The 13,191-nt window shown below is 45.8% G+C and overlaps 1 protein-coding gene across 1 annotated transcript in view; it reads right to left on the bottom strand.

Annotated features, from left to right (window-relative positions):
• Positions 1–13,191, bottom strand: part of GLE1 (GLE1 RNA export mediator) — a gene marked incomplete at both ends in the record, with an annotated part of 54,658 nt that overhangs the window by 24,543 nt on the left and 16,924 nt on the right. Inside the window, 3 exons of the mRNA XM_082264240.1 lie at positions 3,662–3,731; positions 4,936–5,048; positions 12,809–13,037. Of these exons, the coding sequence (XP_082120366.1) occupies positions 3,662–3,731; positions 4,936–5,048; positions 12,809–13,037 (412 nt within the window). The remainder of the gene's footprint in view (positions 1–3,661; positions 3,732–4,935; positions 5,049–12,808; positions 13,038–13,191) is intronic.

Here is a 13,191-nt window from a genome sequence, read left to right as displayed (position 1 = left end):
ACTGTGCGAATGGACTCCATTCTGAATCTTCTTATGTTGACAAAAGAATTGAGTGCTCTTAAGTCCAGAATTGGACGCACTTTGCCCTCTTTCCTGGGTATTGTAAATAGGTTTGAATAAAACCCTTGAAACCGTTCTGTCCAAGGAACGTGGACTACCACTCCTTGTTGTAGTAAATCTGTGACTGCTCTCCGCAGATCTTCTAAACGATCTGAGGATAGTCGGATATTGGAAGGGAAGAATCGCGCCGGTGGGAGAGATCGAAACTCGATCTTGTACCCTGACCTTATGACTTCGCAAACCCATTTGTCCGGGATTCTGGAAAGCCATGGATCCGGGAACCGGCGAAGACGTCCCCCCACCCCAGTTATGGGTGGGGGCGCACCTTCAGGCTTTGGATGGTTTATCTTCAGGTCTGGAGGGGGCGGGCTTTTGCTTGCCCGACCAACGACCCCTGACGCCTCCTGCAGGAGCTTTGGAGGACTTAGTTTTTTCACCCGCGGGACGAAAAAACCTCTTGTGAGCAGAAAAAGAAGGCCCTCGTCTTTGACGAGTTCCTCTACCTTTAAAATTTTGCGGTAAAAAGGTGCTCTTTCCACCCGTGAGATCCTTAATGATCTCATCTAAGTTGGCTCCAAATAGACGCTCTCCTGAAAAGGGGATATTAGCCAATGCTTTTTTGGAACCTTGGTCGGCTAACCAACCTTTTAGCCACAGTGTACGCCTGAGAACCACTGCTGAGACTGATGCTCGCGCCAATAATGGAGTGGCGTCTAAAGCCGCATCACACACAAACTGTAACCCCTGTATCATTTGTTCCAACAAATCTGATACCGCCTGAGGGACCTCTTCTAAGTCCCGGCGTAACCACTTGGTCCATTCAGTTACAGCCTGTGAAACCAGACCAATAGCTATTATAGGTCTGAAAGCTGATCCAATCAAGGAAAACATGGTGCGAGACATAGCTTCTATCTTGCGATCCACTGGATCTTTAAAAGACGGAGCGTCTTCTAAAGGAATAACCGTGTCTTTATTCAATCTAGCAATTGGTGAATCCACCACAGGTGGTTCTGTCCATTTCTTAATGAGGGTTTCCTCAAACGGATAGCGCCTGTCAATGCGTTTAGAAATAGTAAAAGTGCGTTTTGGCAGACGCCATTCTTCTTCGATTGGATTGCCAAAACATTTGGGCAATGGAAAAACCTTCGCCACTTTGATGCGTTTTTTAGTCCCAAAAGGGATTTCAGTTTCAGCTATTTCCGATGGAATACCCTGTAACCTTAAGGTTTCTTGAACAGATACAATGAGTGTGTTTACCAACGCTTCCTCTCGGGCTATGGCGGATGCCGAAACATCCTCCTCACTGTCTGAAGAGACAGTACACGAGACACCAATACCAGATGAAGTACCTGCAACTGCAGAAATAGGCTCAGAGTCTGAATCCGAGGTTTCAGATAATAAGGGGTTAGGCGGGGGTCGCTTTCTTGCGCCCTGTCCCTGACAAGCCACTTCCACCCGGGACACAAAAGTTTCCATAATAGCTGACAATGATTCAATTGTCAATGGGGTGCTGGAGGATCCCGCAGACCCCTCGAGGGGATCCGGAGGAGATACATGAGTGGCAGGGTCCATGTTAATTCAGGACACCTTTGCCAGCAAAACAAAAAAACTTTTTTTTTTTTTTTTTTGTGTGTCTCCCCCTAGCGCAATAGCGCCCCTCAGAGTACCTGCTTCTCGATCCCACAGAGAGAGAGAGAGGGACCCCCAAGGCTCACCAACCGATGCAGTGCAGTTTCCAACCAACTGCAGTCAGCGTCTGTCTTACACAGACTGGAAGGAGCTGTTTGCTTTTTCCCGGGTAGAAGGACGTGGCTCCGCCCCCTGTGTACGCCTTCCGGCGTTCCCAGCTCTCCACGAGGTAGCTGGGCTCACAAAACATGGCCGCCCCCATAGAAGAGACATAAGACTCCAAAAACATGGCGGCCGGCGTGACCTGAGGACATACATGCATTTGGTCTACGGCAAAATGGCGGTGGACCGCCGAAATCGTTTTCCCAGCACATCCACCTGCATCTCTGCTAAGAGGCGATATATGGATCTACAGGAGATACACTACACATAAGGTAGGATTATACCTCCTATGTCTGCTGTAATATTACAGTCTGCTGGGTAGAGTGTTAGCTCTTAAACCAAGTCCACTTCCCACAAACACATGCTGTATTACAAGGGGGACTTGTAAGTATCAGATATATACTGACCATATATGGAGGGGCCTATAATACATACTGCCTCATAACGAGGAAAAAAGGGAACGTTTACTCACCATACCGAACCGACAGGCACCCTCTCTTCACAATACCCTCTCCACCGGGGTGGGGGTTTGTGGACCACTCCGGACGCCTTGACTCTCTGGTTCCTGGCGTCCAAGCGAGACTTTTAACTCGCAAAGGTCAGTCCCTCCACTGGGACTCCGTCGCGGCCGACCCAGCGCGGAGCTCTGGTCTGCACGCGCTCGTAGGCAGAAACCGGGGTGACCACTGGATCTCAACATCCAGCCCGTCGCCCGGCCCCGCATACTTACTTGAATATGTCGCGGCCGACCAAGCGCGCGCTCGTAGGCCGGCTGGGGTGACCACAAGTATCGCCCAGTCCGGCATTTTTGCTTGAAGATCTCACAGGAAAAAACACTGGAGAAAACTACCTAAAAAATGTCTTTTTCTTAAAGAAAAAAAGTCTTGCCAGGACCAAAAGATCCCAGCAAGGAACTTAGGTCCTTACTCCTGACTAGACAGAAAAAAACTGATTCCCTGTAGCGGGGAGAGGGAGGATATACCCTCAGGGACTGCCCCTAGGGTGGAGCCAGAACGTTTTGTCTTTCTGCCTAGTCCTGCTCCTGCGGAGACAACATAACCCAGCTCTTGAGAATCAAGAAGACTACGTCTGTCAATGAGCGATAGAGAAAATAGGGTTCCTTTCAATTTTTTTAGCAGTGTAGTATTCTCACAGCCTTAAATACATTTAAATACATCCAGATAATAGATATAAATGATCCTTTTGGGGGACTGGAGATGGACAGAAAGATGAATAACAGTGTACTGGTTGAGGTGAAAGACAAACTACCTACAGCCAGTTCGACTGTTACCGACTTAAAGCCCCTTAAAGTAAACCTCTAGCTTACGGTCGTTACATAGTTAGGTTGAAAAAAGACACAAGTCCATCTGGTTCAACCAACAAAAAAAAAAAAACATATTGAAAACCCAACCATACAATCCCATATACACAATCCTATACCTTGCGCACCGATTGGCTGAGTCGGTGACCCGTTATGCTCTAAGATGCAACTCAATTCAAGACCTCTCATGATGTACTATGGAGTGCTTCAATTCAATTGAGATGGTTTCCTATGTACCAATATAGGTCACATTCCTAGGTCCAATGGGTTCGCCATGTGCAGTTGTCTATTCTATGTGTTTCTGTTCTACATACTGGTGAGCAGAGTTGTTCTAGTTATAAAAACTGTACCTTCCTTTTTTTTTGTGTGCATAAGGAAATCCCACATTGTTAGGTTAATACAAGAAATAAAAAAAAACACAACAACCACAACAACAACAACCACAACACACAACACACAACACATTTGGGCATATTCACTTTAACTCACTTAGATCCGAAGAAATCTGTCCGACTGGAGTTAAGACCGCCTTTTGCAGCTCAAATCTGGTTTTCTTGTCCTGCCAAAGGATATTAGATGCACAGAATGTGGTATCAAGTACATACTTCTTCAAAAAACACATTAAAGTGGTTGTAAAAAAATCCCTGGTTTTAGATTACATTATGTGCCCCAGCGTATGCGATTTATAAAAAAATATGTAGTTAAATACCTTACTTCAGAGCGCCGTTCACGTGATGGCCCGCCGCCATCTTTCCCGATCCAACAACTACAGCAGGAGGGTCTGAGAATCTCCTGCTGGTGTCAGCCGGGAGGAGGGGAGGAGAGCGGCGGGCGGTCGCGTGAGCACCGCTCTGAAATAAGGTATACAGCTACATATTTTTTTTTTTTTATAAAGAACTTACATTGGGACACATACTGTATTCTAAACACAGGGGATGATAGTAAAAAAACACTCATTTTAGCAGCAGGAGGGGAGGGGCGAGCACTAACACAGCTGACAGGCAGGGTGGGAGGGGGAGAAAGGACAGAGGAGAGACAGCAGATAATGGGGGCATGTAAACTGACCACGTTATCAGGGCTCAGCAGCCATGATAAACGTGGTCAGTTTACAAGGGGGAGGGCAGCACCAGGCAGGATCAGCCAGGTGTTTTAGGTGGTAGGAGGGGCCAAATTACACAGCACATGCTCTGTGCTGTACAACATGCTTTAAAGCAACAGGATCCTATAATATATATATATATATATATATATATATATATATTATAAGATGCTTGTAAAACACTGGTGAAGGGGAGGATTGCTTTAAAATGCAAATCCGTACACTGCAAAAACAACCTAAAATAAAAAGATAGCCAAAGTTTTATAATATTCTCCTCCTTTCTCCTACTGGTGATCCCTCTAGGGATGCACTTTAGAATTATTTGCTTTCCTGAATTATTATTATTATTATTATTATACAGAATTTATATAGCGCCAACAGTTTGCGCAGCGCTTTACAATGTGAGGGAAGACAATACAGTTACAATACAGTTCAATACAGGAGGAACAAGATGGGCCCTGCTCGCTAGAGCTTACAATCTAGAAGGGAGGGTAGCCACGCCATTCTACAAGGATCAAGCTAGTATGGCAGACGCCATCTTTCTTGTGCAAACTATAAATCCTAAGACAGCATTTAAAACATCCAATCTGGACACACCAATTTATTGCTCTCCTCTAGCTATCCTAAATCAGGCTTATGGACACCAGAAATAAAACATTAGTACCTTAGCATCTTTGCTGGTTACCAAGGGGATGATGGCGTTCAGACACTTTTCACATTGGTTTAGCATCTCTTTGTACTGCTTCAGTATGCGCTTATCCGTTGAACTCTGAAGTCCTAAAAAATTCAAATTAGATTTAATAAATAGTTTTCCAAGAGTCTTCCAGGACAGCACCTTGGAGAGATGGCTCCTCCCACTTGCCAACAGGAAATACCAATTCCACCAATCTTTAAAAAAAGGCTTCTCCCTACAGCTCCTCAGTTGTAGAAGAGAACCTCCGGCCCATGCTGGAACACAATCAAAATATGGTTAATAACAGCAAAAAACAGAAAAAAGGTGGGTTGCTGCTGTCCTGAAAGACTCTTGGAAAACAAGTTACGGTAAGTCTAACTTGAATTTTCCGTAAACGTCTTTCAGGACAGCACCTTGAGAGGATTAACACGACTAATTTAGGGAGGGACCACAGCCTGAAGGACCTTTCTGCCAAAAGCCTGATCTCCTGCTGACAGAAGGTCCAATCTGTAATGACGTACAAACCTTAGATAGCTTTACCACATAGCCGGCTTACAAATTTAATCTGGGGTGGCACCCACTTTTTCTGCCCACGTAATGGCAAGAGCTCTAGTAGAGAGTGTGCTCGGATCCCTGGCGGGGGGAGATAATTTCATCTGGGAGTAAGCCTCTAAAATAGCTGACCTAAGCCACCTAGCAATTGACCCCTTTGATGCCTGGTGGCCCTTTTTGTTACTTGAAAAAAAAAAAAAAGAACAAAAAGAGAATTTGAAGTCCTAAAGTCCCTTGTTACCTCTAGGTAGTGTAACAGGGTTCAGCTCACATCTAGATTGTGAAAAAGCCTTTCCCTTAGCCCCTGAAGGGTTAGGACAAAATGTCGGTAAGACAATATCTTGAGATCGGTTCTGAACTGACGCCACCTTTGGTAAAAAACTCGTAACAGTTTTCAGTATAATTCTATCAGGGTAGATAGGTAAAAACTGATTATTAACTGAAAGTGCGTGCAGTTCACTGATTCTTCTTGTGGATGTAACTGCAATAAGAAATATCGTCTTGAGGGAAAGATTACTTAAAGAAATAGACTCTAAAGGTTCAAAAGGCTACATAGTTACATAGTTAGTGAGGTTGAAAAAAAGACAACAGTCCACCCAGTTCAACCTATGATGTGTGTGTGTTTGCTGTTAACCGTACATTGTATACCCCTGTATGTTGTGGTCTTTAAAGGTGCCCATCTAATCGTTTTTTGAAACTATCGATGCTCCCTGCTGATACGACTGCTTGTGGAAGAGAATTCCACATCCTTACTGCTCTGACAGTGAAGAACCCCTAAGGCTCTTTTGTGAAGGCCTGTAGAACCACTGACAAATCCCATTTCGGGTAACTTTTTGCAGGTGCTGGGCTGGAACAAGTAAATGTCTTAAAAAACCTTGCGACCAAGGCTTCTGAAGCAACTGGTCTCTCCAGAAATACTCCTAAGTGTGCTTGCACCTTAGTACTAACTGCCAAACCTTTTTCTGCACCATTCTGCAGGAACTCCAACACTGATACAATATCTTCCAAGGTTTGATTCGTTGAATGACACCAAGTATTGTAGGTTTTCCAAACTTTAGCATAGATGGACCTAGTAATTTTCTTCCTACTAGAAAGCAAAGTGGTCACTAGAGGTTTTGAAAGTTCTTTATTTCTTAATAACTGTTCCTCAGATACCAGGCGGCGAGGTTTAGCTTGGACACATCCGGGTGACAAACTGGGCCTTGAATCAGCAAATCCCGTTGAAGAGGGAGCTGCAAAAATGGTTTGACTGCCAACTGTAGAATAGTTGAGAACCAAGCTCTCTTTGGCCAAAATGGGGCAATCCAAATCAGCGACGTTCTTTCTTTCAGAAAGCAGAAAGTTCCAAGGGTGCGCTAAGGCATCTATTCCCAGGGAACCGCCGTCTCTGTGGAAAGAAAAGAAATGAGGGAGCTTTGCATTTTCTCTTGACTCAAATAAGTCTACTTCTGGACGGCCTCAAGTCCTGGGAATAAATGCAAAGACTTCTGGATTCAGGCTCCAAGCTGCTTCCCGAATCTTCCGTCTGCTCAAAATGTCAGCCACCTTGTTTAACGTGCCTTTGAGATGGACTGCTGATAAGGAAGTTAAGTGACTTTCTGCCCACTCCAGGATTTCGGTCGACAGCAACTGAAGGGTTCTGCTTCTTGTGCCCCCATTTAAATAAGCCACCGCCTTGGCATTGTCTGATAAGATCTGCAAATGTGATCCCTGGAGGTTTGAAAAGAAGGCAGCCAAAGCGACTGCTTTTAACTCTCTCCAGTTTGAAGACTTCATTGCCTCAGCCTGGGACCAAACACCTTGTGCCACATTCTGATTCCAGTGGGCTCTCCATCCCCACATGCTGGCATCTGTTGTCACTCTTTCGACCGGGAAGGTTCATAGTAAGCAACTTGACAAAGTTGCTTGATTTCTTCACCACCAGAGGGTCCTTTTGACCTTGATGGGGATTTTTACTTTTGCTTCTAGAGTCTTTGGATTGTGATCCCAAACCCTCAGCAGGTAACTTTGGAGTGGCCTGAAATGGATTCTTGCCCATTAAATGGCTGGTATAGTCGAGGTTAGGGTTCCCAGAGCAGACATGACCCTTCTGACCGAGAACTCCTGATTTGACTGTAGCATAGCTACTACATTCTGGATCTTGTTTTTCTTTTCTTCTGGGAGGAAGATTCTCTGTTCTATTGAACTTATCTGGTAGCCCAGAAACTGTACCAGCTGAGCTGGAGAGAAGTTTGACTTTTGAAGATTTACAATCCAACCCAAGGTTTCTAAGTGACTGCGGGCCTTGATCAGGTCTTCTTGCAATGTTTCCCTGGAAGGAGCAAAGAAGAGGATGTCATCCAGATATGGGATCACTGAGACTCCCTGAAGGCGTAAGGGAGCCAGGCTTTCTGCCATTATCTTCGTAAAGATTCGAGGGGCAGATAAAAGGGTTTTGAGTTGGTTAACCCAGTACTCCAGGTTCCTGGATACACAAGTGACCACATACCCAGTTTGAGATTGCCCATGATGGATTGCCAAGCTTTTTTTAAGCTGCTGATCCATTGTTTTGTCCATGGGATCTTTTAGTATTCCCATGTCTTCAAATGCCAGGTCAGTTGATCTAGAAACTTGGGGAAAGCTGCATCAAGTTTGGGTACTTTATTCTAAAGTGCCTCTGGGTTCTCATCAAAAGGAAAACGCCTTTTATGAGCCTTAGGGAAAAAGGATTTTCTCTCCGGTTCTGCTCACTATTTTTTACTAGCTTCCGAGACGGTTGAATGCACTGTGCGACTTTTAGGCTCACGCAGACCTGCATACATTCTATCATGCAGGGATAATACCTTTTTCTCTTCTCCCATGCCTAAAAAACAAACAAACTGCCTTTAACAAACTAGCCACTTGTTCCAAAGACAGTTTATATCTTGATGGTGCGAAAGGATTGTATAGTAGCATCCAGCTCCTTCCTAACCAATGCGATTAAATAGCTGCATGTCGCAGAAGCTTCCTCTTTAACCTGGGAGTCCATGCATGTCTGACAAAGTGCTTTCTTCCAACCTTCAGGTAACTTCGCCTTGCATGATGGACATTTCCTTTTAATCAGGTCAGCACTCATAGCCTGCCATAAAGAAAGAAAAAAAAAAATGGGCGCCATCCTAATACTCTCAGGGTCACCCAGGTGCACACGAAGTATATGAAAAAATTCCATGTGCCCAGACAGGCCACCAGGGGGGGTGGGAAGGAAAGAGACCCCCACAATAAAAGGTAAGCACACAAACACCACACGTCCATAGCGGCATTTGCAGCATTCATTGATGGCTATCCCTCGCCGGATACCTCACTTCCGGCCGGGCGAGACACTACTCGTATCCACAAATGCGGCAGCAATCTTGAATAGACTGCCGAGTAAAAGAAAAAAGGAATCCACCGTCAGCTGCCGCCACCCAGGACCTGCACTTCATGGGCAGTACCGGCTCTCTCCAAGCACTGAAGGGGAAGAGAGAGCCCATACAGCACTAACATTCGTGCGAATGGGAGGAAGGGACTCTCCAAAGAAAAATTATAAGGTATGGTGGAGGCAGGGAGCCTGGTCTCAGGACAGTACCTTAAGAGCCCCTGACTCCCTACTTAGGTGTTCCTTGGCCGGAGGAAACAAAAACTGAGGAGCTGTGGGGAGAAGCCTCCTTTTAAAGGATTGGTGGAATTGGTGTTTCCTGTTGGCATGTGGGAGGAGCCATCTCTCAAGTTGCTGTCCTGAAAGACGTTTAGGGAAAGAGAAGTTCACACTTATAAAAACTATTTTTAATATTTTATTTTTCTCTTTTGACACAAAAATACTGTACATATTCATACTTACCTGCTCTGTGTAATGGTTTTGCACAGAGCAGCCCTGATCCTCCTCTTCTCAGATCCCCCGCTGGCGCTCCTGGCTCTTCCCCCCCGACCAGTGCCCCCAATAGCAAGCAAGCCACTTACTATGGGGCAATAAGTGCTCGCTCCTGAGCCTCGCATATGCGTCCATATGACACACAGAGCTGGGGCTCAGCCCTGCTTCTTTGCTCTCTTATCACTGGCTGCGATTGACAGCAGTTTGAGCCAATGGTTCCCGTTTCTGTGTCTCAGCCAATGAGGAGAGGGAGTCCCGGGGACAGCCAAAGCTTCTGTATACATCGCTGGATTGACAAGGGGCTCAGGTGAGGTTTAGGGGGGCTGAAGGGGGAGTTTCACCTTCATGCATATTATAGAAAAACCTTCAGCCTTTACACTACTTTAAAGGTTACGTCTAGTTAAACTTTTTTTTTTAATCAGCCCAAGGGACAGTACTTTCTATCAATGCAAAGTGTCACTTGTGCTGTTGGCTGATGTTTTACTTGAAATTCCTCTGAACCCCACTATCCCCGCAGCTGTAATCTTCTGGTACTGTGCGGGTTAATTGAGCCAAGGGATCTGTGACAGGCACTCAAAAGTGCTGATGCTGATTATGCCTGCCCTTTCTGCCCACCTCCTCCATTCAAAGAAGCCGTACTAAAGCTTTCATGAAGGAAAAGCCATCCACGAACAGAAGAGGTGGACCTTTCATTAATAGGTATACTCCATTCATAGGTGGCTTTTCCTTCATGGAAGCTGTAGTACCACTTCTAAGAGTGGAGGAGGTGGGCAGAAAGGAAGGGCATATTTGCACTCTTGAGGAGTGCCAGTAGACCGGTCCCTCTTCTCTATAAACCTCCTCCCTGGCACCAGAAGATTACTGAAGCGTGGGTTCAGGGGATTTCAACTAAGGTAGCAGCCATCAACACATGGGACACTTCTTATTGATAGTAAGTACCGTTCGGTGTGCTGATTTTTTAACTAAACCCCTAAAAAAAAAAAAAAAAAACTGCATGGAGTCCCCCCCAAAGTCCGTACCAGACCCTTATCCAAGCATGCAGCCCGGCAGGTAAGGAAAGGGGAGGGGACGAGCAAGCGCCCCCCCTAATCCTTGACCATACTAGGGCACACGCCCTTAATATAGGGAGGGGTGGGTGCTTGTTGATGGGGACAAGGGCCTCTTCCCGACAACCCTGGGCGGTGGTTGTAGGGGTCTGCAGGCAGGTGGCTTGTCGGAATCTGGAAGCCCCATTTAACAAGCCCCCCCCCCCCATCTGAATGAGTATGGGGGTACATTGTACCCTTACCCATTCACCTCAAAAAAGGCAGTATAGTGTAAACAATGACAAGAGACTGTTTTCCGAAGTCCTTTAATAATGGTCAGCAGCTATACTTTTTGTAGCTGCTGACTTAAATTTTCACTTAAGAGACGAGCTCCGCTTTAATGGCCATGTAATCCATTTTAAATTAAATCATTTTTTTTACTTTTTCTGCCTCCTTGCTTGTTCACCGTGAGCCCCAAAACCTTTATCCCCCCCCCCCTCTCACTCCCGTTTGAAATGAGCAGTGCATGGTAGTTGCAGTGATGTACAAATCTCATAGTCTTTAGTTCGTAGTCCATCTCTGGAACGAGAAAGAGGGTGGCTACATTCCTACATAGTGGGACAACAGCAGCAAAAAAAATAAAAATTTGAAGATTCTGAAAGAAACTGAGAGCAACAGAATTTGTTCTTTGAGTTAAGAGTACATACTTGAATAAAATGTATGCACTTTAAGTTTAGTATCACTTTAGGACCAACACAGGTACTTTCCTCACCACAAAGTGTCACTTCAGCAATCTTATCAACATGGGGTCTTTTTAGGCAAGGTCAGTGTTACTTTAAACCCCAACTCCAGGCAAAAAAATAGTTTTCCCATGCAGTAGGGCTGTGCCCGCACTGCACGGGTCAACTGCTCCTTTTTGTCTAGGGCAGGGCTTGGCAAATTTGTTTGAAATCTAGAAGCCAGCTATAAAAATTAGGAGCCAAGTTATTTTTCGCGCATGCCGATGGCCGACTTCTGTCGGACCGGCTGCCATACACACGGGTCCAATGGCAGCCAGTTTTTATTGAACCGGCTGATGCTGCCCGGCATTCGACCCGTGTGTACTTTGTTTACTTCTTCTGAGAGATAATAAAGGAACACTCCAACCACCATGACCACTTCAGTGATTTGAAGTGGTCATGGTGGTAGGAGTCAAAAAACACTGCACATGCTGGGATATTTACATTTATGTGTTGGGGGCTAGTTGCACCCCAGTTGCACATGTGACTTGCTGATGGTGGGAAATGCTGGCAGAGAATCACTGAGGGGCGCTGGAGGAAGCATACAGAGCCGATGCTCCCGTCTCTCTCCTGTCACAGGCAGAGTGCATTTGATATCACTCCGCCTGTGACAGGACGGAGCTGGAACTACGCAGGAAGCATCAACTCCATTCTGTCACAGCTGACAGACACCGTTCTTTCACCTGACATCCCAAGTCTCCAGCGAGGTGTGGGAGCTGCAGCCCAAATACGGGAGACTCCCACACCTCGTAGGAGACCTGGGATGCCTGGCGATAAGACCCCTCCGGCAGTGTAACCCAGGCGCCAGGCCGCTAATTCTAGTTGCAAATGCAACCTGGCGCCCAGGGTTTGTCGAGCCCTGGTCTAGGGAATTAAAAAACAGCAATGTACTTAACTAAAACTGCAATACTACCACCGTAAGCCCAGTCCCTGTGGCTCCTGTCCCCCATGGTCTAGCGGTCTTGTGTGGTGGACTGTTCCGGATGTCATAATGCCCACAGACCTGCTCTAGTTGCGAGGACATCAGGAACAGTATAGAATGCATGAAGGTAAAAAACCTTCACCCTTTATAATCACTAAGAGCTGGCTTCTTCCCTTCTTCCACATCTATTAGCTAGTTAGGTAGCCCATCATAAAGATAGGCCAGTAAGAATGATCAGGGGGTCAGGAGCAAGCTCTGACACAGAATTGTTGAAGCTCTGCCCAATCAAAACCAGCATCTCACCATCTCAGTTCCTGCACTTTATACTTGACAGCAGCTTTCAATTTTCGTAAAGTGACAAGGTCTCCAATGTAAATGTAAGATTGTAGCTTGTATTTACAATCTTTGTTTGTAAAGTTCCCAATTTTCCCCCATAACACGCAAGTTACATAAAGCCAATATTAGGGCATATGTATACTTGCAATCGTCCCAGGGAGGGCAGAAGCAATGGCTACTACACTTCTACAAGAAGATAGAAGAGAAAAACATTTGTTCTGGTCAAATGCTGGCTACTTCTAGAGCCTTCAGAATTATCTGGCAGAACCATCTGCCTGTATTTAAAAACATTTGGGCCGTTAGACCCTAAACGGTTATACATCTACTCCACCTTATGATGGAAACCATTTTAGACAGTTACAAATGTAAGGGCATAATCGGTCACCTTCTTTCGTGTCCTGTGTCTTCTCCTGAGTTGGACCAGAGGCTTGGGCCTTTGCTTGTTGCTGCTGCTGTTGAGCCTCTTTCTGCTTTTGTTTGGTGGCTTTTTCCTCAGCAGCTTTGTATCTCCCCTGTGCTGCTGCCACCTCCTTCTCCATGTCCCTGAGCAGGACCTTCAACTCTTGCACAGAACGCTCACCAAAAATGACATCATCCTGAGAAGGGAATTGGCCCTGTGGTGCAGAAAGAAATGGGACTAAATAAAAATGTAAGTAAAGGGGATGTGGGGTAGAGCATGGTCATAGCATAAAACAATAAGGCCAAAGGTTTGTAGACACCGGACCATCATGCTTACTATATGGACTATGTGTACAGCCCCCGACATGA

Source organism: Pelophylax lessonae (genome assembly GCF_965119305.1).
Source record: "Pelophylax lessonae genome assembly, chromosome: 7".
In the NCBI taxonomy this organism is placed as follows: domain Eukaryota; kingdom Metazoa; phylum Chordata; class Amphibia; order Anura; family Ranidae; genus Pelophylax; species Pelophylax lessonae.
This window is presented reverse-complemented; position numbering and strand designations above follow the sequence as displayed.